General features: G+C 43.6%; 1 protein-coding gene across 10 annotated transcripts in view; it reads left to right on the plus strand.

Annotated features, from left to right (window-relative positions):
* The first annotated feature begins 1,153 nt into the window (after positions 1-1,153).
* LOC146346961 (DGAT1/2-independent enzyme synthesizing storage lipids-like) overlaps positions 1,154-23,514 on the plus strand; it is a 37,221-nt gene continuing 14,860 nt past the window's right edge. For 4 of the 10 annotated variants that reach the window (XR_014790114.1, XM_084849534.1, XM_084849533.1 and 1 more), the window contains exons 1-5: positions 1,178-1,622; positions 9,625-9,946; positions 12,708-12,815; positions 16,151-16,315; positions 22,053-22,246. Coding sequence is in view for 9 of the 10 variants with exons in the window: in XM_084849534.1 (XP_084705660.1) it covers positions 1,608-1,622; positions 9,625-9,946; positions 12,708-12,815; positions 16,151-16,315; positions 22,053-22,246 (804 nt within the window). In the remaining variant the exon portion in view is untranslated. Of the gene's footprint in view, positions 1,623-9,624; positions 9,947-12,707; positions 12,816-16,150; positions 16,316-22,052; positions 22,247-23,514 lie in introns of all 10 variants that reach the window. The other 6 variants (XM_084849536.1, XM_084849535.1, XM_084849538.1 and 3 more) reach the window with 5 other exon arrangements.

Here is a 23,514-nt window from a genome sequence, read left to right on the forward strand (position 1 = left end):
AAAATGGATTTTATTTTTTAAACCAGTCAGGAAGAGACAATTTTCTGGAATTTTGGTTTGTCCTAGCAAAGGTATTACCCAACTGTATTTTGGATTTTAATCATCATCCCATGCTTCATGTGCTGAGTTTCCCCCTTCTGGGGTATGGCTTCCTGGCTGCTGTAGAATTAGTATCTATGAGGATATTGCTATTATTATTTCACCATAATTACCCCCCTTTTGGTGCTTTGCAGGCATGACATAGAAGTTTACCCTGAAAGTTCTCCTATACAAACCTCCCAGGGTATAGGATCTTTGGGGGAGGCCCTTTTTGGGGTGCTGCCACCTTCAGAAGAGCATTTGGTGGCAATGTGAGACAGGGCCTTCTCAGTGGCTGCTCCCGGGCTCTGAAACTCCCTGCAGAAGGAGGCTAGGTTGGCTCCCCCTCCGCTATCCTTTCATCAGCAGGTAAAGACACTGTTATCTAAGAGCTGGGAGATCCGGGTTCTAGTCCCCACTTGGCCATGGAAGCTCACTGGGTGCCTTTGGGCCAGTCACAGACTCTCAGCCCAACCCACCTCACAGGGTGGTTGTTGTGAGGATAAAATGGAGAGGAGGAGGATAATGTAAGCCGCCTTGGGTTCCTTGCAAGAGGAAAAAAGGCGGGGTATAAATGCAATAAATACATAAAAATAAATTATTTATCTATGATGGCCTTGAGTGCCATTTTTTTGGTAGAAAGATGGGGTACTATTTTTGAGTGTTCTTGTGCGGATTTATTCTCCGTCTCGGCCAGACACTCTCTGTTTTCCAGCCATGACTTTAAAATTAACTGTCCTCACTTTCTGCATTGAACTGAGTTCTTGCTGTGCAGCAGAGAAGCGCGGGCACAACGCGCTGTCTGACCCCCAACTCTCCCTTGCAGTCATAACGAGGTGACTTGCCAGTTGGTATCTATGTGGAACGGGAGGCTCCTCTCCCGGTTACCCACCCCAGCAGCCTCAGTGGGAACCCGCCCGCGTTATTCAGAAGGGCCTTTGAAACCAGTGGAGCTCCCTCCCAAGCGTGCTTCGAAACTGAAACCGCGCAGTGTGCGCGAACAACCAAGCTGTCCATAACTTCTGGAAGAGGAGAGACAATCGCAGACCCGTGGCGGGAGGCCCGCCCCCTTGCTGACGTCAGCCCCCCATGCCAGCCCTGGAAGCGCCGTTCCTTTTCCACTCGTGCTCTGTGCACGGAAGCAGCCGCAGAACCTGAAAAGCCGCTCCGAGGGCGCAGAGCGCTGCCCATGCCGCTGGAAACAAGACAGGGGGCGAGGAACTTGAAAGAACGGGAGCAGCCTGCGCGGCGTCTCCTCCTCCCCGCGCCGCCTCCGCTGCCTCTCCCGCAGGCCTGTAGACGCGAGCTTGTCGCCCGACACGACTTCCAGGCTTACGAGGCTTATCCCCATTTTGTTGAGGCCAAGCTGAGGCTGCATTCAGGGGACTGCGTGTGGAAGCCGCTCCGCCTTCCGCGCTGGGAGTGGCGTGGGAACTTTGCTTTCCTTCTTTCGGGAAGGCTCCTCACAGGCGCTGCCGCTGCTGGGAGCCCTTCTTCCTCTCTCCACCCAGCGCGAGCTTTGGATAACCATGAGCATCTATGAGGTGAGCTATGGCTGGCAAACGAAAGAGTCTTGAGAGAGTGGCTGTCGTGTGAGCTGTCAGAGGAGCGTGCAGGAGCTGTTTATACGCGGTGAGAGCAGACCGGAGGTGATCCTCGTCCCCAAAAGCGGCTGAAAGCTGGGTTCCGCGTGAAATCAAACAGGATTGGCAGAAGGAGTGGGAGAGTTTTATTCTTTCCGTCGAGCTCTGGATGACTTTCGTATTTTTAACCAACGTGGTCGGATTAAACAGGTTCCTACGTTTCAGGTCTTGAGACGGAGGTAACAATCTGGCGAAAATCCGATTCTGCGCCTGCATGCCCACAGGGAAACATAAGCTTCTACCTATGTTTCCCTATGGACATTCAGGATCGCCCTATGGGCAAGTAGACGCCAATGTTTCCCAATGGGCACTCAGGATCTCCCTATGGGCAGGCAGAAGCTTAGGTTTCGTATGGGCATTCAGGATCTTCCTGTGGGAAGGGAGGAGCCTATGTTTCCCAATGGGCATTCAGGATCTTCATATGGGCAGGCATAAGCCTATGTTTCCAATGGGCATTCAGGATCTTCCTGTGGGAAGGGAGAAGCCTATGTTTCCTATGGACATAAAGGATTTTCCTATGGGCAGGGAGAAGCCTATGGTTCCTATGGGCATTCAGGATCTTCCTGTGGGCAGGGAGAAGCCTATGGTTCCTATGGGCATTCAGGATCTTCCTATGGGCAGGTAGAAGCCTATGTTTCCTATGGGCATTGAGGATCTTCCTGTGGGCAGGGAGAAGCCTACGTTTCCTATGGGCATTGAGGATCTTCCTATGGGCAGTGAGAAGCCTATGTTTCCTATGGGCATTCAGGATCTTCCTATGGGCAGGGAGAAGCCTATGTTTCCTATGGGCATTCAGGATTTTCCTATCGGCAGGGAGAAGCCTATGTTTCCTATGGACATAAAGGATTTTCCTATGGGCAGGAAGAAGCCTATGGTTCCTATGGGCATTCAGGATCTTCCTGTGGGCAGGGAGAAGCCTATGGTTCCTATGGGCATTCAGGCTTCTCCCTGCCCATAGGAAGATCCTGAGTGCCCATTGGGAGACATAGGCCTCTGCCTGCCCATAGGAAGATCCTGAATGCCCATAGGAACCATAGGCCTCTCCCTGCCCATAGGAAGATCTTGAATGCCCATTCGGAATCATAGGTTTCTCCCTGCCCATATGAAGATCCTGAATGCCCATTGGGAAACAGAGGATTCTCCTTGCCCATAGGAAGATCCTGAATGCCCATAGGAAACATACGCTTCTACCTGCCCATATGAAGATTTTGAATGCCCATAGGAAACATAGGCTTCTTCCTGCCCATAGGAAGATCCTGAATGCCCAAAGGAAACATAGGCTTCTGCCTGCCCATATAAAGATCCTGAGTGCGCACTGGGAAACATAGGCTTCTTCCTGCCGATAGGAAGATCCTGAATGCCCATGGGGAAACATAGGCTTCCCCCTGCCCATAGGAAGTTCCTGAATGCCCATAGGAAACATAGGCTTCTACCTGCCCATATGAAGATCTTGAATGCCCATAGGAAACATAGGCTTTTACCTGCCCATAGGAACGTCCTGAATGCCCATTGGGAAACATAGGCTTCTCCCTGCCCATAGGAAGATCCTGAATGCCCATTGGGAAACATAGGCTTCTACCTGCCCATAGGAAAATCCTGAATAGCCATAGGAACCATAGACTTCTACCTGCCCATATGAAGATCTTCAATGCCCATAGGAAAGATAGGCTTCTACCTGCCCATATGAAGATCTTGAATGCCCATAGGAAACATAGGCTTCTACCTGCCCATAGGAAGATCCTGAGTGCCCATTGGGAAACATAGGCTTCTGCCTGCCCATAGGAAGATCCAGAATGCCCAAAGGAAACAACATAGGCTTCTACCTGCCCATATTTAGATCTTGATTGCCCATAGGAAACATAGGCTTCCCCCTGCCCATAGGAAGATCCTGAATGCCCATAGGAAACATAGTCTTCTACCTACCCATAGGAAGATCCTGAGTGCCCATTGGGAAACATAGGCTTTTCCTGCCCATATGAAGATCTTGAATGCCCATAGGAAACATAGGCTTCTACCTGCCCATATGAAGATCTTGAATGCCCATAGGAAACATAGGCTTCTCCCTGCCCATAGGAAGATCCTGAATGCCCAAAGTAAACATAGGCTTCTACCTGCCCATATGTAGATCTTGAATGCCCATAGGAAACATAGGCTTCTCCCTGCCCATAGGAAGATCCTGAATGCCCATAGGAAACATAGGCTTCTACCTGCCCATAAGAAGATCCTGAGTGCCCATTGGGAAACATAGGCTTCTCCCTGCCCATAGGAAGATCCTGAATGCCCAGAGGAAACATAGGCTTCTACCTGCCCTTATGAAGTTCTTGAATGCCCATAGGAAACATAGGCTTCTCCCTGCCCTTTTGAAGATCTTGAATGCCCATAGGAAACACACGCTTCTCCCTGCCCTTAGGAAGGTCCTGAATGCCCATAGGAAAAATAGGCTTCGACCTGATCAAAGGAAGATCCTGAATGCCAAAAGGAAACATAGTCTTCTACTTGCCCATAGGGAAACATAGGCTTCGACCTGCCCATAGGAGGATCCTGAATGACCATAGGAAACATAGGCTTATGCCTGCCCATATGAAAATCCTGAATGCCCATAGGAAACATAGGCTTCTCCCTGCCCATAGGAAAATCCTGAATGGCCATAGGAAACATAGGCTTCTACCTGCCCATATGAAGATCTTGAATGCCCATAGGAAATATAGGCTTCTACCTGCCCATAGGAAGATCCTGAATGCCCATTGGGAAACATAGGCTTCTACCTGCCCATTGGAAAATCCTGAATGGCCATAGGAAACATAGGCTTCTACCTGCCCATATGAAGATCTTGAATGCCCATAGGAAATATAGGCTTCTACCTGCCCATAGGAAGATCCTGAATGCCCATGGGGAAACATTGGCTTCTCCCTGCCCATATGAAGATCCTGAATGCCCATAGGAAAGATAGGCTTCTACCTGCCCATAGGAAGATCCTGAGTGCCCATTGGGAAACAAAAGCTTCTGACTGCCCATATGAAGATCTTGAATGCCCATAGGAAACATAGGCTTCTACCTGCCCATATGAAGATCGTGAATTCCCATGGGGAAACATAGGCTTCTCCCTGCCTATAGGAAAATCCTGAATGCCCATTGGAAACATAGGCGTCTGCCTGCCCATAGGATGATCCTGAGTGCCCATTGGGAAACATAGGCTTCCCCCTGCCCATAGGAAGATCCTGAATGCCCATAGGAAACATAGGCGTCTACCTGCCCATAGGAAGATCCTGAGTGCCCACTGGGAAACAAAGGCTTCTGACTGCCCATATGAAGATCTTGAATGCCCATAGCAAACATAGGATTCTCCCTGCCTATAGGAAGATCCTGAATGCCCATAGGAAACATAGGCTTCGACCTGCCCATAGGAAGATCCTGAATGCCAAAAGGAAACATAGTCTTCTACTTGCCCATGGGGAAACACAGGCTTCGACCTGCCCATAGGAGGATCTTCCTATGGGCAGGGAGAAGCCTGTGCTTCCCCATGGGCATTCAGGATCTTCCTATGGGCATGTAGAAGCCTATATTTCCTATGGGCATTCAAGATCTTCCTATGGGCAGATAGAAGCCTATGTTTCCCAGTGCGCACTCAGGATCTTCATTTGGGCATGTAGACGCCTATGTTTCCTTTGGGCATTCAGGATCTTCCTATGGGCAGATAGAAGCCTATGTTTCCTATGGGCATTCAAGATCTTCATATGGGCAGGTAAAAGCCTATTTTTCCTATGGGCATTCAGGATCTTCCTATGGGCAGGGAGAATCATATGTTTCCCAATGGGCATTCAGGATTTTCATATGGGCAGGGATAAGCCTATGTTTCCCAGTGGGCATTCAAGATCTTCCTATGGGCAGGTAGAAGCCTATGTTTCCCTGTGGGCATTCAAGATCTTCCTATGGGCAGGTAGAAGCCTATGTTTCCTATGGGCATTCAGGATCAACCTATGGGCAGGTAGAAGCCTATGTTTCCTATGGGCATTCAGGATCTTCCGATGGGCAGTCAGAAGCTTTTTTTCCCTATGGGCATTCAAGATCTCCCTATGGGCTCAAGGATTCTCCCTGCCCATAGGAAGATCCTGAATGCCCATAGGAAACATAGGTTTCCACCTGCCCATATGAAGATCTTGAATGCCCATAGGAAACATAGGCTTCTCCCTGCACATAGGAAGATCTTGAAAATATAGGCATGTAGAAGCCTATGTTTCCTATGGGCATTCAAGATCTTCATATGGGCAGGTAGAAGCCTATGTTTCCTATGGCCATTCAGGATTTTCCTATGGGCAGGGAGAAGTGTGTTTCCCAATGGGCATTCAGGATCTTCATATGGGCAGGTAGAAGCCTATGTTTCCCAATGTGCATTCAAGATCTTCATATGGGCAGGTAGAAGCCTATGTTTCCTATGGGCATTCAAGATCTTCATATGGGCAGGTAGAAGCCTATGTTTCCCAATGGGCACTCAGGATCTCCCTATGGGCAGGCAGAAGCCTGTGTTTCCCAATGGGCATGCAGGGTCTTCCTATGGGCAGGCATAAGCCTATGTTTCCTATGGGCATTCAGGATCCTCCTATTGCCAGGTCGAAGCCTTTGTTTCCCCATGGGCAAGTAGAAGACTATGTTTCCATATGGGCATTCAGAATCTCCGTATGGGCAGGTCAAAGTCTATGTTTCCCTGTGGGCATTCTGGATCCTCCTATGGGCAGGTCGAAGCTTATGTTTCCCCATGGGCATTCAGGATCTTCCTATGGGCAGGTCGAAGTTTATGTTTCCCCATGGGCATTCATGGTTCCCCTATGGGCAAGTACTGCTACTTGTTTTAGCATGTCCCCGTCCCCTGCACTTTGTGAGGTTTGTAGAGCGTAAGGGAAACTATGTATAATGTTCTCTGGAGTTGTCTGATACAGAGTGCAGAATGGGGTTTTCTTTTTACGGAGCTCCAGAGCTTAGGGGTTGCAGGCTCTTCTTTGGAGTCTGTTTCCAACTTAAGGATCTAAATTAGAAGTGCAATCCCAAAAAAGTAATAATAATAATAATAATACGTTTATACAAATCTTTTTTCCCCATGGGGAAGATAGTAAGGGTGCTTCCAGACAGAGAGCTCCTAGTGCCATCAGTTAGAAGGCATTATGCAGCTATTTCTCCTTGTTCACTTTAATTAATTTTCTGCAATAAGAAAAAAGATGGAGGAGGAGGAGGATGTCTGGATCCACTGCAAAATCTGTGAATGAGGCAGTGTGATGATGTGACAAAAGCCATTGTCTGGCAGCACCTTTTAACACAGGACAGTACTTGCCAATAAGGAAGCCATGCTGCCAATAAGGGGACTAGTGTGAACACACAAATAACTAGTGTGTTCCTGCCTGCTAGCAGGAACACACTAGTTTCATTTGAATATAAGAACATAAGAAGAGCCATGCTGGATGAGACCAAAGGTCCATCTAGTCCAGCATTCTGTTCACACAGTGGCCAACCAGCTGTTGAACAGGAACCCACAAGCAGGACACAAATGCAACAGCACCCTCCTGCCCATGTTCCCCAGCAACTAGTGTACATAGGCATACTACCTCTGATACTGGAGGTAGCACATCGCCATCAGGACTAGTAGCCATTGTTAGCCTTGTCCAGGAATTTGTCTGACCCCTGTTTAAAGCCATCCAGATTGATGGCCATCACTACATCTTGTGTTAGCGAATTCCATAGTATAACTATGTGATGTGTGAAGAAGTACTTTCTTTTATCTGTTCTGAATCTCCCATCATTCAGCTTCATGGGATGACCCCGAGTTCTAATATTTTGAGAGAGGGAGAAAAATGTCTCCCTTTCACATTCTCCACACCATGCATAATTTTGTACACCTCAATCTTGTCTCCCCTTACCCTACTTTTCTCCCAAGCCAATTCTAATCTAAAATATGATCGAACATTATCAGAATGAGCCCCTCAGGCTCATGCACAACTCCTTCCCCTCTCTTTCTGTAGCATGGCTACTAGGAAGAACGATGAAATGAACACTTTCATTTTTGGTGAGCCACAGCTTGTTGTGCCATCCAAATTTGAAACTGTGGTTAAACTTAACTATGGTTAGTTGAAACAAGCCAGCTTGATAAGGTAAGGGTTGAAGTTTGCTTTTTTCCACTAACTATTAACTTAGTTAATATTAACCAGGTTTGAACAACACGACAAGCTACAGTTAGACAAAATGGAAGCAAATGCTTCCAAATTCTTCCTTGAAGTCAGACTGGAGGAGGAAGTGAAGGGAAGAGAGCATGAGCCTGGCAAAGGCTGGTTGTATTCTTGTGATGCTAAACAATGGTTTTGTGTTATGTTTGAACCACTGTATAGGGATGGTGGAGAATTCTGCCACGGATCTCGGTGAGGCCGAATACCAGTGCATTTGGTCCCCCGAAACCCATGGTGGAATGAAGCCCCCCACACCCCACCCTGTGAAAGGCGCGCAAAACGGAGCACTCATCTGCTGCCATTCGCGCTGCTCTGCAAATGGCGGCCGTATCTGCGGCCGCCATTTGCTTCACCATTTTAGCTGTGATAGGCTACGTAAATACTTATGTAGCCTATCACGGCTAACGCAGGGATGCCATTTGCGTCCCTGCGGAGGCAGTGATAGTCTACGTAAATATTTACGTAGCCTATCACAGCAAAAAAAAGGGACGCAAATGGCGGTGGCTACGGCGGCCACCATTTCTGTCCCTGCGCAGCCCAGCAGCGGCCGAATGTCGCTGTGGGCTGCCCTGGCTGGCGGCTCCACAGAGTCGGCCGTCGAGGATTTCAGGGGGAGGGATGGAGCACCTTCCCCTCCACCGCGGATGTATGAAACGAAACAGGTAAGTCTTTTCGTACATCCCTATGTACATAATGCTTTGTGATCTTTCAGTGCTTCCTTGACATTACTGGAAAGCATCCCCTGTTAGCAAGCATGGTGCTCCTGCTGGCAAGTGGGACTTTCCTACTGGCAAATGCTGAAGCATGGTTTACCTAATGGCGGGCAGTGCCCCTTACCCCCTGTTGTGGTCTAGTAACTTGCCCTTCTTGTGCTATTCTGCCCTAGATTCTGAGCTATGAATTGACAAGCTGCCAGTTCAAGTCTTGGATTAGCCATGAATTTATCTGAGGCCACCTTAGTCAAGCCATCCACATCATCTGTAGTATGGATGTGGTAATACTTCAGATGCTGTTAAGAGAATAACGTTAATCTCTGCAGCTAGAGAACATTTGCAGCAGGACACCAGAGGTCAAAAGCATTGACATGGGATGGAGTGGGTGTGAATTAATTAATGATCTAAATTGTTCCCTTAGCAAATACCTTAATTGGCTTACTGGTAAACACATAATTAACACATATCATGGTGTTCAGTTTTCACAAACAGACAGTCATATCCACACTTACCTGGAAGTAAGCGCCATTCAACATAGTAAGGCTTACTTCTGAGTAGACATGTGTAGGATTGCCCCACTAAGTATCTATAAACAATTTGGGATGAGATCTCAGTGGTGGGTACTTTAGAACACAGTTAGATACACGATGAAGTGCATGTATTGTTTGTGCCCACTGTATCTCTCCACCCTGCCAAAATAAATTGCATTCCAGCGTTTGCTTTACAGTGTGTTGTACAAGGTGAAACTTTTGTCTCCCAGAGAATTATTATGTAGTAGCCTCAAAAAAGGGATGTGATGGATTGGCTGGTTTAGATCTGGATGTCAGTGGGCAGTTCATTTGGTTGTACTGCTAGCATCTCTGTTCTTCCACTATGAGTGAAACCTTTGGCAGCACACTTTAGGTTCTTCTGAGACTAAAATACTGTAATTCCTATGGAAAGAATTTGACTTTACTTTTATTCCTTTTCTTTTCTTAACAGGAGGTGATTAGTGTGAATAAATGTTACATACCCAGACAGCCACCTCTGACCTACTCAGCATGCCTTACACACCTGTTGGAAGAATGGATTTTTCTTAAATATCTTCTATATGTGGTCATCTGTATAGGAGTACTGTTGGGTATCATTCTGGTATTATTTATAATTCCTCTATGCCTTCTGTTTTCTATCTACCTTTCTGCTTTCTTTGTCGTGATCTATCAGAGGACTCATAAACTAAATGGAGCTTATTGCAGTGATGCATGGGATAGCGTACGGCTAATTTTATCAACTACGTGGGATGGATTTGCAAGATTTTGGCATGGTAAGCAAGTTTGCATTTGTGAACCTTGGAATCTAATACAGGGTGATGTGTATTTGTAGGATCTAATCAATATAAATGTGTTGCTGGGATAGTGAGGGGGGGCACATTCAGCTTCCAGTATTTTGTGTCAAAGTGGGATTTTATTCCATAGGTTATACATAGGTTACAACTTTTAGAAAACTGGTAGCCACTGTTAGTCCTCAGGTTGATGATGCATGCATTGCACAAAAGCAATAAAAATCAGCATATCAGCCATAATCCAGAGAACTCCCCTCCAAAGACTTGTATATGCACATCAGTATTTTTGACCTTATTTCTTGAACAACAGCCTCCTTCCAAAGGCTGTTCCTCTTCCCCATTTGGTTGCTTCCATGAATGTTAAAAGTGGTCTACCCATGATATGGGTAGGGAGGTCAATACTTCTAACACCTTTCAGGCATTTGGCACTGGTTGCGTGATTCTTTGGGTTACACTCTTTACAGCAGTGGAAACCAAGCTTTGAGAACTACCATAATTTCAAATTTAATAGTGTGAAAGGTTTGAAATACTAATCTTATTTTAATTGAGCAGTCTCTACTTCTCACATTCTTTGAGTTGTGCATCTGTGTAAAACTTACAGAATAAAATGTGACTAAATATGAATGGCCTAATATATAGTTCTTAGTCGAAATAAGTGGTTGGATCCAGATTGAGTCACATGTAGAGTAGACCCATTGAAATCAATGGGATTTAGTCATCACTGACTTAAGTCCCATTTATTTCAATGGGTCTGCTCTTAAGTATGACTAAATCTAGAACCAACCCTATAAAAAACAAGGCAAATCAGCTTGGAAATATGAAGTGGAGGTGACTTTACAGTCCATGTACATACATGCCAATTTAAAATCCCACATGGTCTCTAATATGTACCAAAAGGCTTTGCATGTACAGATTGCCCCACTGAAATAAGTTAGAAAGCAAATCTTTGCACAGAAAGGAATATACATGTAAATGAACTGCCCCTGTCAAAATGAATGAGGCAGCACTCTTGCATACAGTGGAACACCCTGTGCAGGCAAGCTCTTGAACCTGTCAGAAATTGCTCGATTGGGGTGGTAACATCCCAACGGATCTCCTTTTTGCAGAGATACCTCACTGCATGCAGTTAAATGTGCATTAGTGTGGGAAAGAATGTTTTAGGTGCTAAGCATAATTTAAAATTATGCATCTGACTTGGGAAAGTCAATCAGCCAGAGTGACCTCTAGGCACCACTTGGGTACAAATCTCCCCTAACATTCCTCAGTTCACCATCAGCTATGGAATTGTAGAGAACAGTAAGACTCTCTCCTTTGTGTATGTGACTATGTAATTGAAAGCAAGCATGTGGGATGAGGTATAAGCCCTATGCAGGTGCTTGCCTGCACTCTCCTAAAGTGGGGAGCGGACATGGGCATGCATGTAAGCACCATCACCCCAACGTCCCTGCACACCCAACTGTTTTTTTTCAACCTTTGCACATTTAGCGCAAAGGTCTGAAAAGGCATCTGTAAGTATGCTTGGCCGAAAGTGCTTACAGAGCTTCCAACACTGGAAACCCATAATAAGGCAGGGTTTCCTGATCATGAGACTCTGTAAGCATGTTCGATCAAATGTGGATGTAGAGCCCTTTTTAGATCATTGTGCTGAACGTGCAAAGATCTAAACGGCAGCCAGGTGTGTGGGAACATTCATGTCCATTTCCACCTCCCCATTTCAGTCCTACCTGTGTGAGCAGAAATGTCTGCATAGGGCTAGACTAACTCTAGAACCCATCCAGATCAGAACAGAAGTATTTATTTATTTAATTACATTTCTATACCGTCCAATAGCCGAAGTTCTCTGGACGGTTCACAACAATTAAAACCATAAAATACAACATGATAAAATACAGTATAACAATTGAAAAGTTTAAAACTACAGTATAAAACAAAAATCAAAATCAAAATAAAAGCTAGCCACAGTGCAAAGATTTAAAATACAATAACAGATTTAAAACCACAGAAACTAAAGGACTAAAATGCCTAGGAACATTTAGAACAATAAATAAAAATATATTCATGGAATGTAACACAGAACAATGTAGTCATTTGATACTTAATAATGGTTCTATCTAATAACTTGACCTAACTTCTCTCTTTAACATCTCTCTCTCGCTATCTCTCATATCCCACTAACTTCTATCCTGACTCTCTGTCTTCTCACTATCTTAACTCTTCGAATGCTCCTTGTTTTCAACCAACTAAGGGCACAATCTTATTAGAGATGTAAATGCCAGGAAACCCCCCGGAAAAATTAGGGATTTTTTTTTTTTTCCCAAGTATCGTTTTTGTTTTTTTCTGAAAAATTGGAAAAATTAACAGTTTGTGATTATGAAATATTTTCTTTTAGAATTTAAGACAAAGTGTTTATATATTGTTACCAAGCCTTTACTCTCCCCTCTCCCAAATGATTTCTAAAAACTATAAAATAAAAAAAATAAAAATATTTTTATAGAAAGACTAGAGATGTAAAATGTCTGGAAATAATGAAGCCATGGGGAATTTTTTTAACTCTCTGTAATCTGTAAGATTGTAATCTTTTAATCTGTAAGATTATCAGCATAGTTATTTCTTCCATTTCTTATTAAAATTTTTGATCCAGTGTATCTTTAATTGATAAACGTTTTGCAATGCTAAAAGTCATGCTCAGTTTCCCAACATGTGAACAGACTACATTCTTGACAGTTTGGGTTTTGTTCTACAGAGCCCTGTGTTTCTGGACTTGTCTTCCTCTGCCTCCAGTTCTTCCTGCTTCTTCTGGCTTCTAGGATGATGCAGATGTTTCAGAGACTACTTGCGAAAGTTTCCTCTGGTCAGACATAAACTAGGAACCTAAAATATGTTATGTATAACTTAAACTGAAACAAATGATAATAAGTAGCACATCCAGTTTATACATTTTATAATTTTTTGTTTTAATTTTATAGATGTAAAAATTTCATTCATACATATGTGTGTGTGTGTAAACATGTAAAACATTTTGGTATAAATCACCAGCTTCAGTTACAAATAAGAGTATGCTACAATTAGGGATGGAGGAGAATTTCTCCCCGAAACTTCGGGGGGCCGAGCGCCAACGTATTCGGCCCCCCGAACAAGTTTCGGGGAGAAATTCTCTGCACTCCCCCCACCCCCCCCCCCGGGACGGGACTTACCTTTGCTGAATGTCCCTCCCGGCGGCGGGTCCGGCCGGCGGTTTGGCGGGTGTTCGTCCGGGGCGGGAGCGGCAGCCGGTCTTTCGACCGGCTGCCGCCGCCGCCATTGCACTAAAAGAAAAAAAACAAAAACGCCCCCGTGATAGGCTACGTGACGATTAATGTAGCCTATCACGGCTAGATCTGCAAAGTCAGCCATGATAGGCTACATAAATCGTCACGTAGCCTATCACGGGTGACTTTAAAAAAAAAAAAGCGCGTACGGATAATGGCGGCCCCCATAGGGAGCCGCCATTCCCGTTCCTTATTTGGTCACTGTAGTCTACGTAAAGATTTACGTAGACTATAGCGACCAAATAAGGAACGCGAATGGCGGCTCCCTATGGGGGCCGCCATTTGTGTACACGCTTTTTTTTTTTTAAGTTACCCGTGATAGGCTACGTGACGATTAACGTAGCCTATCACGGCTGACTTTGCAGATCTAGCCATGATAGGCTACATTAATCGTCACGTAGCCTATCACGGGGGCGTTTTTGTTTTTTTAAAAAAACATTTGAGTTCGCGGTCGGGCGAGGCGAGGCGCCTCCTCCCCGGCCTGAATTTCGGCCGGGCGAGGCGGGAAGCCTCCCCCCTGGCCTGAATTTCAGCCGGGCGAGGCAGGAAGCTTTCCCCCCTGGCCTGAACTTCGCGGGGGGAGCAGCGATGCACCTCCCCCCCACCGCGAACAAGCTTCGAGGACAGGTAAGTGACTTTCGTCCACCCCTAGCTACAATACCATTTATAGGCTGTGAGAAAATCCATCAGGAACAGGCCAAACAGCAGTGAGGGCACATGGATTAATAATCACCACCTGTATTCAACAACCAATCAAGCCACATTAATAAACATCATGGCTTGTTTTGTCATATTAAAATTTTAAAATATAATTTATTCAGACAATAATTACAAATTTACTGAGTTCACTTTTTAAAGTTTTCAAATATGATAATTTTATGAGCAATCCAAGTTATACATAATACAACTTTAAGAACATAAAGGCTGCTTTATGTTCCTAAAGCAGCCTTCCTCAACCTGGTGCCCTACAGATGTTTTGGACTACAATGCCCAGCATTCTTGACCAGAGATTATCCTGCCCGAGACTGATAGGAGCTGAAGTGCAAAATATCTGGAGGGCACCAAGTTGGGGAAGGCTGCCCTAAAGCAACGAAGTGACTTTAGATCTGTAAAGAGCATTGGTTATTTTCAATTTTTCCCCAAATTTCCATTTTTTTCCAGGGGAAAAAAGCAGGAAAAAAAACATTTTTTCCCAAGGCTTCAAAATTTCCACAAACATTACATCTCTGAGTCCTTTGCATGGGGTTGGACTCGATGGCCTTGTAGGCCCCTTCCAACCCTACTATTCTATGATTCTACTATTCTATGATTCTGTGATTAGGCATAAAAAAGTTCTACAACTCCCAGCATTCCCCAGCCAGCCATGCTACATGTCTCTATCAACTGTCACTTCTAAGGGTCTAGTCCTATGCATGTTTAGATGGAAAAAAAGTCCTATAACTCCCAGCATGCCCCAGCCAGCATGCTGGGGGTTATAGGACTTTTTTTCTGTCTAAACATGCATAGGATTGCACCCTAAGTGACTTTCTAAACTGACTGTCACTTCACCAATCATTCCATAGGCTCTTCCCTGTTACCAATCATTCCTATTTGTTAATCAGACTCAAAATGTGAGATTTTAGAGCAGAACTATTTGCACAGGATTCATGAATAAGATTATTCTGTGTTTGCAAATAGTAGCATAAATTGGATTGATGTACCTATTTCATTTCTATACTCCCAAATAGCCAAAGCTCTCTGGGCAGCTCACAAAAACTAAAACCCAAATATAACATAATAAAAACATAATATAAAATCTTTATCATACTAAAATTTAAAACAATTTAAAACCACTATAAACAATTAATAAAATACCAGGGGGGAATCTTCATGACAGTGGAATGAGAAGCATGTTGGAGTATTATCCACTTTTTCATGGAATCGGCCTTGGTCCATCAGAGACACACAAAGCAAGAAAAGACAAGTGTACTGTACCTTTAAAATCTGGTTTTCACAGCGCTTCAGAGGAACATGCTTCCAGGTTGGGTGGGTGGGGGGGAGTAGAATTGAATGTCATCAACCTGGCAGGGGCTGCTCAACCAATGAGAGAGATTTGTTTCCCCACCCCTGTCCAGGCTCCTCCCTGATACTACATATTATGAATAGAAAGTAACTAATTCACAATTACTCCCACCCTCTTTCCCCCAATGTGTGCACTTTTGCATGAAGAAGCCAAAATTCTTGATTCTCCAGTGCAGCATCTGAAGGCTCCCTATGAGCGCACCCCCCTATTTTGCCCAGTTCCAGCAAATTGTTATGGAGTTATAACTTCCAACCCCCCTTTCTCCTTCCCTGGGCACTTCTCCCTGCTTGCAATGACAGGCTTCTCTGATCGCAAGGCTTACACCCTTAAGTCTTTATTGCAAGCATGACAGAGAAGCAAAGTTACAAGACATCGGAGAAGTGACTTCACACAACATCAGAGACACGACTTCACACAACATCAGACAAGTGACTTCACACAACATCACGGACGCTAAGTAACGTAAACATCAGAGAAGTTCATAATCACAGAGGCTAATTAAGGTAAACTCTGGGGTGGCCGCAGAGTGACCATGACACCATGTGTCCCTAATGACTTTAAGCCACAGCAGCAGCAGAGAAAATCTCCCATGAGGACAGGCCCTAGGACCTGATTTTTTTAAAAAAAAAAACAAAACCCCTAACATTGAAAGCCCCATCATATGCCATCAAATGCCTGGGATCAGAGGGAAGTCTTAACCTGGCACTGAAAAGATAACAATGTTGGTGCGAGCCAGGTCTCAATTAACCAGTTAAATTACCAATTCAATACAATTAACCAGTATTATCTAACTTAAATATTTTGCATTCCATACAGGATACGAACTACATGGCACAGAAAATCTACCAGATGGACCAGGTTTAATTATTTTTTACCATGGAGCAATTCCTATAGACTATATGTACTTTTTAGCTAGATTTTATATTCTGAAACACCGATCTTGTTACTCACTAGCTGATGACATTCTTTTCAGATTTCCAGGTGATGTACTTTAATATAAAAGGGTCACAGATTTCAAATAATATACATGATACAAAAATACTTTTCATGTTCCTTGTTTTCCAAATGATAGACAGCTTCAGAGGCAGCCTTTTACAGGATCAGTTTCCTAGTGAGGAAAGATTGCCAGAGACCCAAGTGTATATGTGTGGTGTATATGTGGCCACCAGCTATTAGATGTTTTCAATGCTCCTTTTAGCAAGCATCACCCAGCCATTCTGCCCATTAAAAAGCATCTTAGGGTGCAATCCTATGCATGTTTAGATGGAGAAAAGGCCTACAACGCCCAGCATTTCTCAGCCAACCTATTCTCTGTCTAAACCTGCATAGGATTGTGCCCTTAAATCAGTAAATTAAAATTTAGAAGTAGAGAAAAGGATACAGTATATTCCATTTTTTGAGTCCATCTCTTAGTTTATGTCCATCATCAAACTGGGAGAATCTATACATGCCTTCATGATAGATATTAGGATTAAGTCTGGTCACATCCTCTAGATATGTTGCTCATATAATGTAGTAGTACTAGCACCCATTTCTCAGTGGTGGCATCCACCTTTTGGAAGACTCTGCCACATGTGGTTCAAGAGGCAGAAACAGTGGCAAGTTTCAAATGCATCTTCAAAACATATGTTCACACAGGCTATCCCTAACCTGTAAGGGATTGTGTTACCACCCTTTTTTATTGTAATTTTCAATAATAAAGATATAACAAGATAAAAAATTATTATTTTTATCTTGTTTTTATGTTGTTTTGTATTTATAATGTGAGCTGCTTAGCGATTTTAGTATACTAAGGGTACAATCCTATTCAGATAGGCAACCGCCTATCCAATGCAGGGCAGGAGAAGCACACAGGTCATAGAATCATCGAATAGTAGGGTTGGAAGGGGCCTACAAGGCCATTGAGTCCAACCCCCTGCTCAATGCAGGAATCCAAGTCAGAGCATCCCTGACAGATGGCTGTCCAGCCTTGTCTAATGCCTCCAGTGTGGGAGGACCCACCACCTCCCTAGATAATTGATTCCATTGTCGTATTGCTCTAACAGTCCGGAAGTTTGTCCTGATGTTCAGCCGGAATCTGGCTTCCTGTCACTTGAGCCCATTATTCCAGGTCCTGCACTCTGGGATGATCGAGAAGAGATGCTGGACTTCTTCTCTGTGACACCTTTCAAGTACTTGAAGAGTGCTATCATATCTCCCCTCAGTGTTCTCTTCTCAAGGCTAAACATGCCCAGTTCTTTCAGTCTCTCTTCATAGGGCTTTGTTTCCAGTCCCCTGATCATCATTGTTGCCCTCCTCTAAACCCTCTCCAGCTCGTTTGCATCCTTCTTAAACTGTGGTGCCCAGAACTGGACACAGTACTCCAGATGAGGCCTAATCAGTGCTGAGTAGAGGGGAATTAGTACTACCTGGGATTTGGAAGCTATACTTCTCTTAATGCAGCCTAAAACAGCATTTGCCTTTTTTGCAGCTACATCACATTGTTGGCTCATATTCAGATTGTGATCTACAATAATTCCAAGATCCTTCTCGCTTATAGTGTTGTTGAGCCAAGTATCCCCCATCTTGTAACTGTGCATTTGGTTTCTTTTTCCTAGGTGCAGAACTTGGCATTTATCCCTATTAAATGTCTGTCTGTTGTTTTTGCCCAGTGCTCCAGTCTATCAAGATCACTTTGAATTTTGTTTCTTTCTTTCAAGGTATTAGCTGTCCTGCCCAATTTTGTGTCATCTGAAAATTTGATCAGCATTCCCTGCATCTCCTCCTCCAAGTCATTAATAAAAATGTTGAAGAGCACTGGGCCCAGGACTGAGCCCTGCAGTACCCCGCTCGTTACCTCTCCCCAGTTTGAGGAGATCCCATTGATAAGCACTCTTTGGGACTGATTCTGTAGCCAACTGTGGACCCACCTGAGAGTTGTTTCATCTAGCCCACTTTGAGCTAGTTTGCTCATCAGGATATCATGGGGCACTTTGTCGAAAGCTTTGCTGAAGTCGAGGTGTATTATGTCCACAGCATTCCCATAGTCCACAAGGGAGGTGACTTGATCAAAAATGAGATCAGATTCGTCTGGCAGGATTTGTTCTTGAAAATCCATGTTGGCTTCAAGTAACCACTGCATTGTTTTCACGAAAACAACAGAATGACATTTAATGGGATAAATGCCAAGTTCTGCACCTAGGAAAAAGAAACCAAATGCACAGTTACAAGATGGGGGATACTTGGCTCAACAACACTATAAGCGAGAGCCAGCGTGGTGTAGTGGCTAGAGGGCTGGACTGGGAGCCAGGAGATCCGGGTTCTAGTCCCCACTCAGCCATGGAAGCTCACTGGGTGACTTTGGACCAGTGACAGACTCTCAGCCCAGCCTACCTCACAGGATTGTTGTTGTGAGGATAAAATGGAGAGGAGGAGGAGAATGTAAGCTGCCTTGGATTCCTTGCAAGAGGAAAAAAAGCAGGATATAAATGCAATAAATAAATAAATAAATAAAGGTGCTTACAAATGGATTGCTTTATAATCTGCTCCAGAATTTTCCCAGGGATTGATGTCAAACTGACTGGTCTGTAGTTCCCAGGTTTCTCCTTCTTACCCTTTTGAAGATAGGGACAACATTAGTCATCCTTCAGTCATCTGGCACTTCACCCGTCCTCCATGAGTTCTCAAAGATAATAGACAGTGGTTCTGAGAGCTCTTCTGCAAGTTCCTTTATTACTCTAGGATGCAGTTCATCTGGCCCTGGAGATTTGAACTCATTCAAAGTAATGAGGTGTTCCTTGACCATATGCCTATCAATCTCAAGCTGCAGTTCTGCCCCTTCAGCCTGTACTTTGCCTTTGCCAGGGGGGTCAGAGACCCTCTTGGGAGACAACTGAGCCAAAGTAGGAATTGAGCACTTCTGCCTTTTCTTTGTCATCAGTTATCATTTTGCCATCCTTATTTAATAGTTGAACCACCATTTATTTCCTCTGTCTTTTACTATGCACGTATCTGAAGAAAGCCTTTTTGTCACTTTTAGCATCCCTAGCTAACCTCAGCTTGTTCTCAGCTTTAGCCTTCCTGACACTATCCCTGCAATTCTGTGCTACCTGCCTGTACTCTTCCTTTGTTGTCTGTCCTTCCTTCCACTTCCTATATGTGTCCTTTTTTTGTTTTCAGGTTACCTCTAAGCTTTTTGTGAAGCCACATTGGCTTCTTCTGTTGTCTTCCACCTTTTTTTCTTGTTGGAATTGTTTGTAATTGTGCCTTTAGAATTTCGGGTTTTTTAAACTCCCACCCATCTTGGATTCCTTTTCTCATTAGAGTTGCTTGCCATGGGACCTTACTTATCATTGTTCTGAGTTTATTAAAATCGGATTTCCTAAAATCCAGGGTACATGTTTGGCTACACTCAGATTTTACTTCCTTTAGAACCAAGAACTCAAGTATAACATGGTCAGTTTCCCTCAGAGTTCCTGTAACTGCTCCTTTATCCACTAAGTCATCCCTGTTGGTTAGGATCAAGTCAGGGATAGCCGATCCTCTAGTTCCTTCCTCCACTTTCTGTAGGAGGAAGTTATCCACTACACAACTCAGAAATTTCCTGGAGGTGCCATGTTTTGCAGAATTTGTCTCCCAACAAATATCGGGGAAATTGACGTCCCCCATTACTACTACATCATGCTTCCTTGAAACATTGGCTATTTGCTTGTCAAAAGTTTCATCCTCGTCTTCTCCTTGATTGGGTGGCTGGTGGTAGACTCCGACCACCATGTTCCTTTCATTCTTTGCTCCATTTATTTTAACTCAGATGCTCTCGATGGGGCTACCAAGCTCATCCTCCTGTATTTCTGTGCAGAGATGTGTATTTTTAATATATAGTGATTGCTCCCTCTGTGTTTCTCCTGCACTGCAGGAGGGCAGAGCGGGGGAGGAGCATTGGATGTGTCATGCAGGCATTTCTGCCCTCCCCGCCCTGGAACGCCCTCCGGAAATGCCTCTTTTCAGCCACTCCACGGTCCTCTTGCAAGCGCAGAGCATGGGGCTGTTCTGCGCTGTCTCCGAGGCAGCGCAGAAGTGGGGGGAAGTCGGTTCTCTGGGAACCAACCTTGGAGCATGGGCTCCAAGGGTGCTTCCTGGAAAATCAGATATCCTATGGCCATCTAGCCGCTGTCTGGCAGCCATAGGATTGTTCCCTAAGTGGTATGAAAATATTATAAATAATATTAAATAATGTACGTTGAAGTGTTATGTCATTAATTGCTCACTTTGTATTCACTGGGTCTCAATTTAGTAGTTCCAAATGTTGGTGCAGCTTCCAATTGTGGTAGATAAATGGCAATTTGGATGCCTAGCCTTAAAAATTTGAGGCACAAGAGCTCATATCAGAAGCTGTCTGAGGCAGTCAGTGATCTACGCCAAAGAACACTGCAATCCTATACATATTTTCCTGGGAGTAAATCACATTGAACTCAGTAGGACTTATTTCTGAGTAAGCATGCCTAAGATTGTGCTACACGTTCCACACCTCGGATGGATGATTGTATGGAAGAATTCAGATTTGTTAGTAACTCTCACATATTTCTGTCGCTCTCTGTAACATATGATGTGACTTCTTGTCTTCAAGACATTCTTCAGATGATGACTTAACAAATTTAATCTGCCCTACAGGAGAGTACCAAAGTTGTTTTTAGTTCCTCCCATTCCCTTCTTTTGACAAGCAATCAACTAGGATTGTTGGGATTATTAATTGGGAGATGTTTATGTTTAAATGCATTTGATTCTGCTTCAGTACAAAGAGTTGCATGAATGTACTTTTTAAATCAGGTTCCAGACAATACAAGACTGTAATTCCAAACCTTATTTATATAGTGAGAAAGGGAGTATGTCTATTTGGATTTCTTTCTTTTTCTTGGAATGTCTCTATCACCTTGTGCATTTCTTGTACTTGAGCCTCTTTTTCAAATATAGTCAAGATCCCAAAGTGGAATGTTTCTACCCCAGGTGAATCTTAAAATCTAAGCCCAATAAATGCTACTCTTCTGTGGCACAGATTTCTGTACTCTAGTGCTGTACGTGCCCAAATGGGTAAAAAAACCCACAACCCCATACCATGCTGTTACTAAGGGTGAGTTCTGAAGTATCATTTTGCAATAGATTCTGGCTTCTGGAATAATTCCTATAAGTACATGTACATAAAACAATATTACCATATTGATCTGACCATAGAAACTGTTCACATCTTTCTGGAATACACACAGCACACTGAGCAACAAACTGTTCCGAGAAAACATATACACGTCTTGGCTTTCACTCATTTCAACAAAAAATGTATTGGAAATATCCTAAATCTTCACTTACCTGGCAGCTTTGCTGCTAGTCAAAGTTAAAAAATAAATATGTAAAGGAAGGCAGAGGTTTCCTGTTGAAATTCTCCCTTTCCAAAATTCCTCCTTTGTGCTCCTAGATGTATAAAGGATTGGGCACCTTCCCCTAATTTGGTCCACACGCATTATTCTGTTTTTCCCTCCAATTCCCAGGGCAGAATCTCCTGCTTTAAGGAAAAGAATTAATGTGACATAAAGTACTCAGTCTTATACATGTGTACTCACAACAAAGCCCCATTGAGTTCAATGTCACTTAACTCCCAGGTAAGTGGGTACAGGATTGCAGTCTAAATGTGGATGTAGAGTAGTTGTATATTAGTTCATGGCCTTTATATGTTACTTATTTATTATAGGTATTAGAACATTAGCAGCTGTGATGTGCATTATACGTAATTCAAAGGAAGAGTGTTTAAATGTTCTAAAAGATGGCCATCTACTGGGAATTTCACCAGGAGGAGTTCGAGAAGCACTATTTAGTGATGCATCCTACAAACTTGTATGGCATAAACGTACGGGTTTTGCTCAGCTGGCTATAGATGCTAAAGTGGTAAGTACTGTGCATACTTGATTTTACATCAAAATATTACTGAATTATTGAACGAAATATGAAGCTGAACAGCTAGAGGCCATGTTTTTATATTAAAAATATTCTCTTAGCATCAGTAGTTGGGCAATTATGTTCATGTTTCTAGCCCTCAATATAAATAAGACCCCCATGTGCAAAATGCAGAATAGTGACCTACCATACAGGTTGGTGGCAAAAGAAATGAAGTAAGGGTTTTATTTAAAATCTTCCCTCCTTTTAGGCCTGTTTCCTACAGTGAAGATCCAAGGCTTTCAAGGAATGGCCTTTTAATTTAATGCCAGGCAAATTCAGGCTTGAGCCCCACTGTTGTTCTGTAGCCCACTGAAGGTATTAAGGGGACCTGGATGTGATCTGGTCCTCCCACTTATGTTTAATCCTTCTTTTGGTCCATAAGATCTACCCTGTAGCTAGCTATTATCTCTAATTCCTAAAAGCAGGGAAAAGGACCAAAGTTCCAAACAAGGATTGATGTCACACTCTGAACTGGATCATTTTTTTTTTAATTTGACCAGAATCCTTCCAGAAGTTCTCCTGTGTAATCCCAGTGAAATGAATGAGCAGTGCATAGGCACCACTGCTTCTTCTTAGCCAAAAGAAGGCCAGAAGATGCAGCTTAAAAAAACACACACTAAAATTTCAAACCTTCGCACTGTATTGACATGCAGTTCACACCATTTATTCATATTTCCAGGAACTGATATGCTGTTTTTAGCATTATAACATCTTTATAATATTCAAAAATATAGCTTTATTTAATACAAATGGTACTTAATACACTTTACAATCAACAGATAGCTGTTCTTAAATCTGTCCACTTGACAAGAATAGAGAGAAAAGAGGTATCCATTCAAGGTCTTGTGGAAGATGTGGGGCTGCCACCAAAAGCTTCAGCCTCTTCCCTGCCCCCCTAAAAAAAGTCTAGTAGAACAAAAAATATAATGTGATGTGATCATCGTCATTTATATCCTGCTTTTCCCTCCAAAAGGAAGCCAAAAGTGGTGATTTATTGTATTTATTTATTTATTACATTACTATACTGCCCAATACCCAAACCTCTCTGGGCAGTTCACAATAATTGAACCCCTAAAATACAACACGATAAAACAGAATATAAAAGTTTAAAACAGAATACAAAGAGAATAAAATCAGCAGCAGGGGAAGATATAAAAACTCAACAATACATTAAAGAACAAAACGGAAGGACTAAAAATCTTGAGAAAATAAAAAGG

Source organism: Heloderma suspectum, chromosome 4 (genome assembly GCF_057233095.1).
Source record: "Heloderma suspectum isolate Gila_16-S chromosome 4, 16-S_ref, whole genome shotgun sequence".
NCBI lineage: Eukaryota > Metazoa > Chordata > Lepidosauria > Squamata > Helodermatidae > Heloderma > Heloderma suspectum.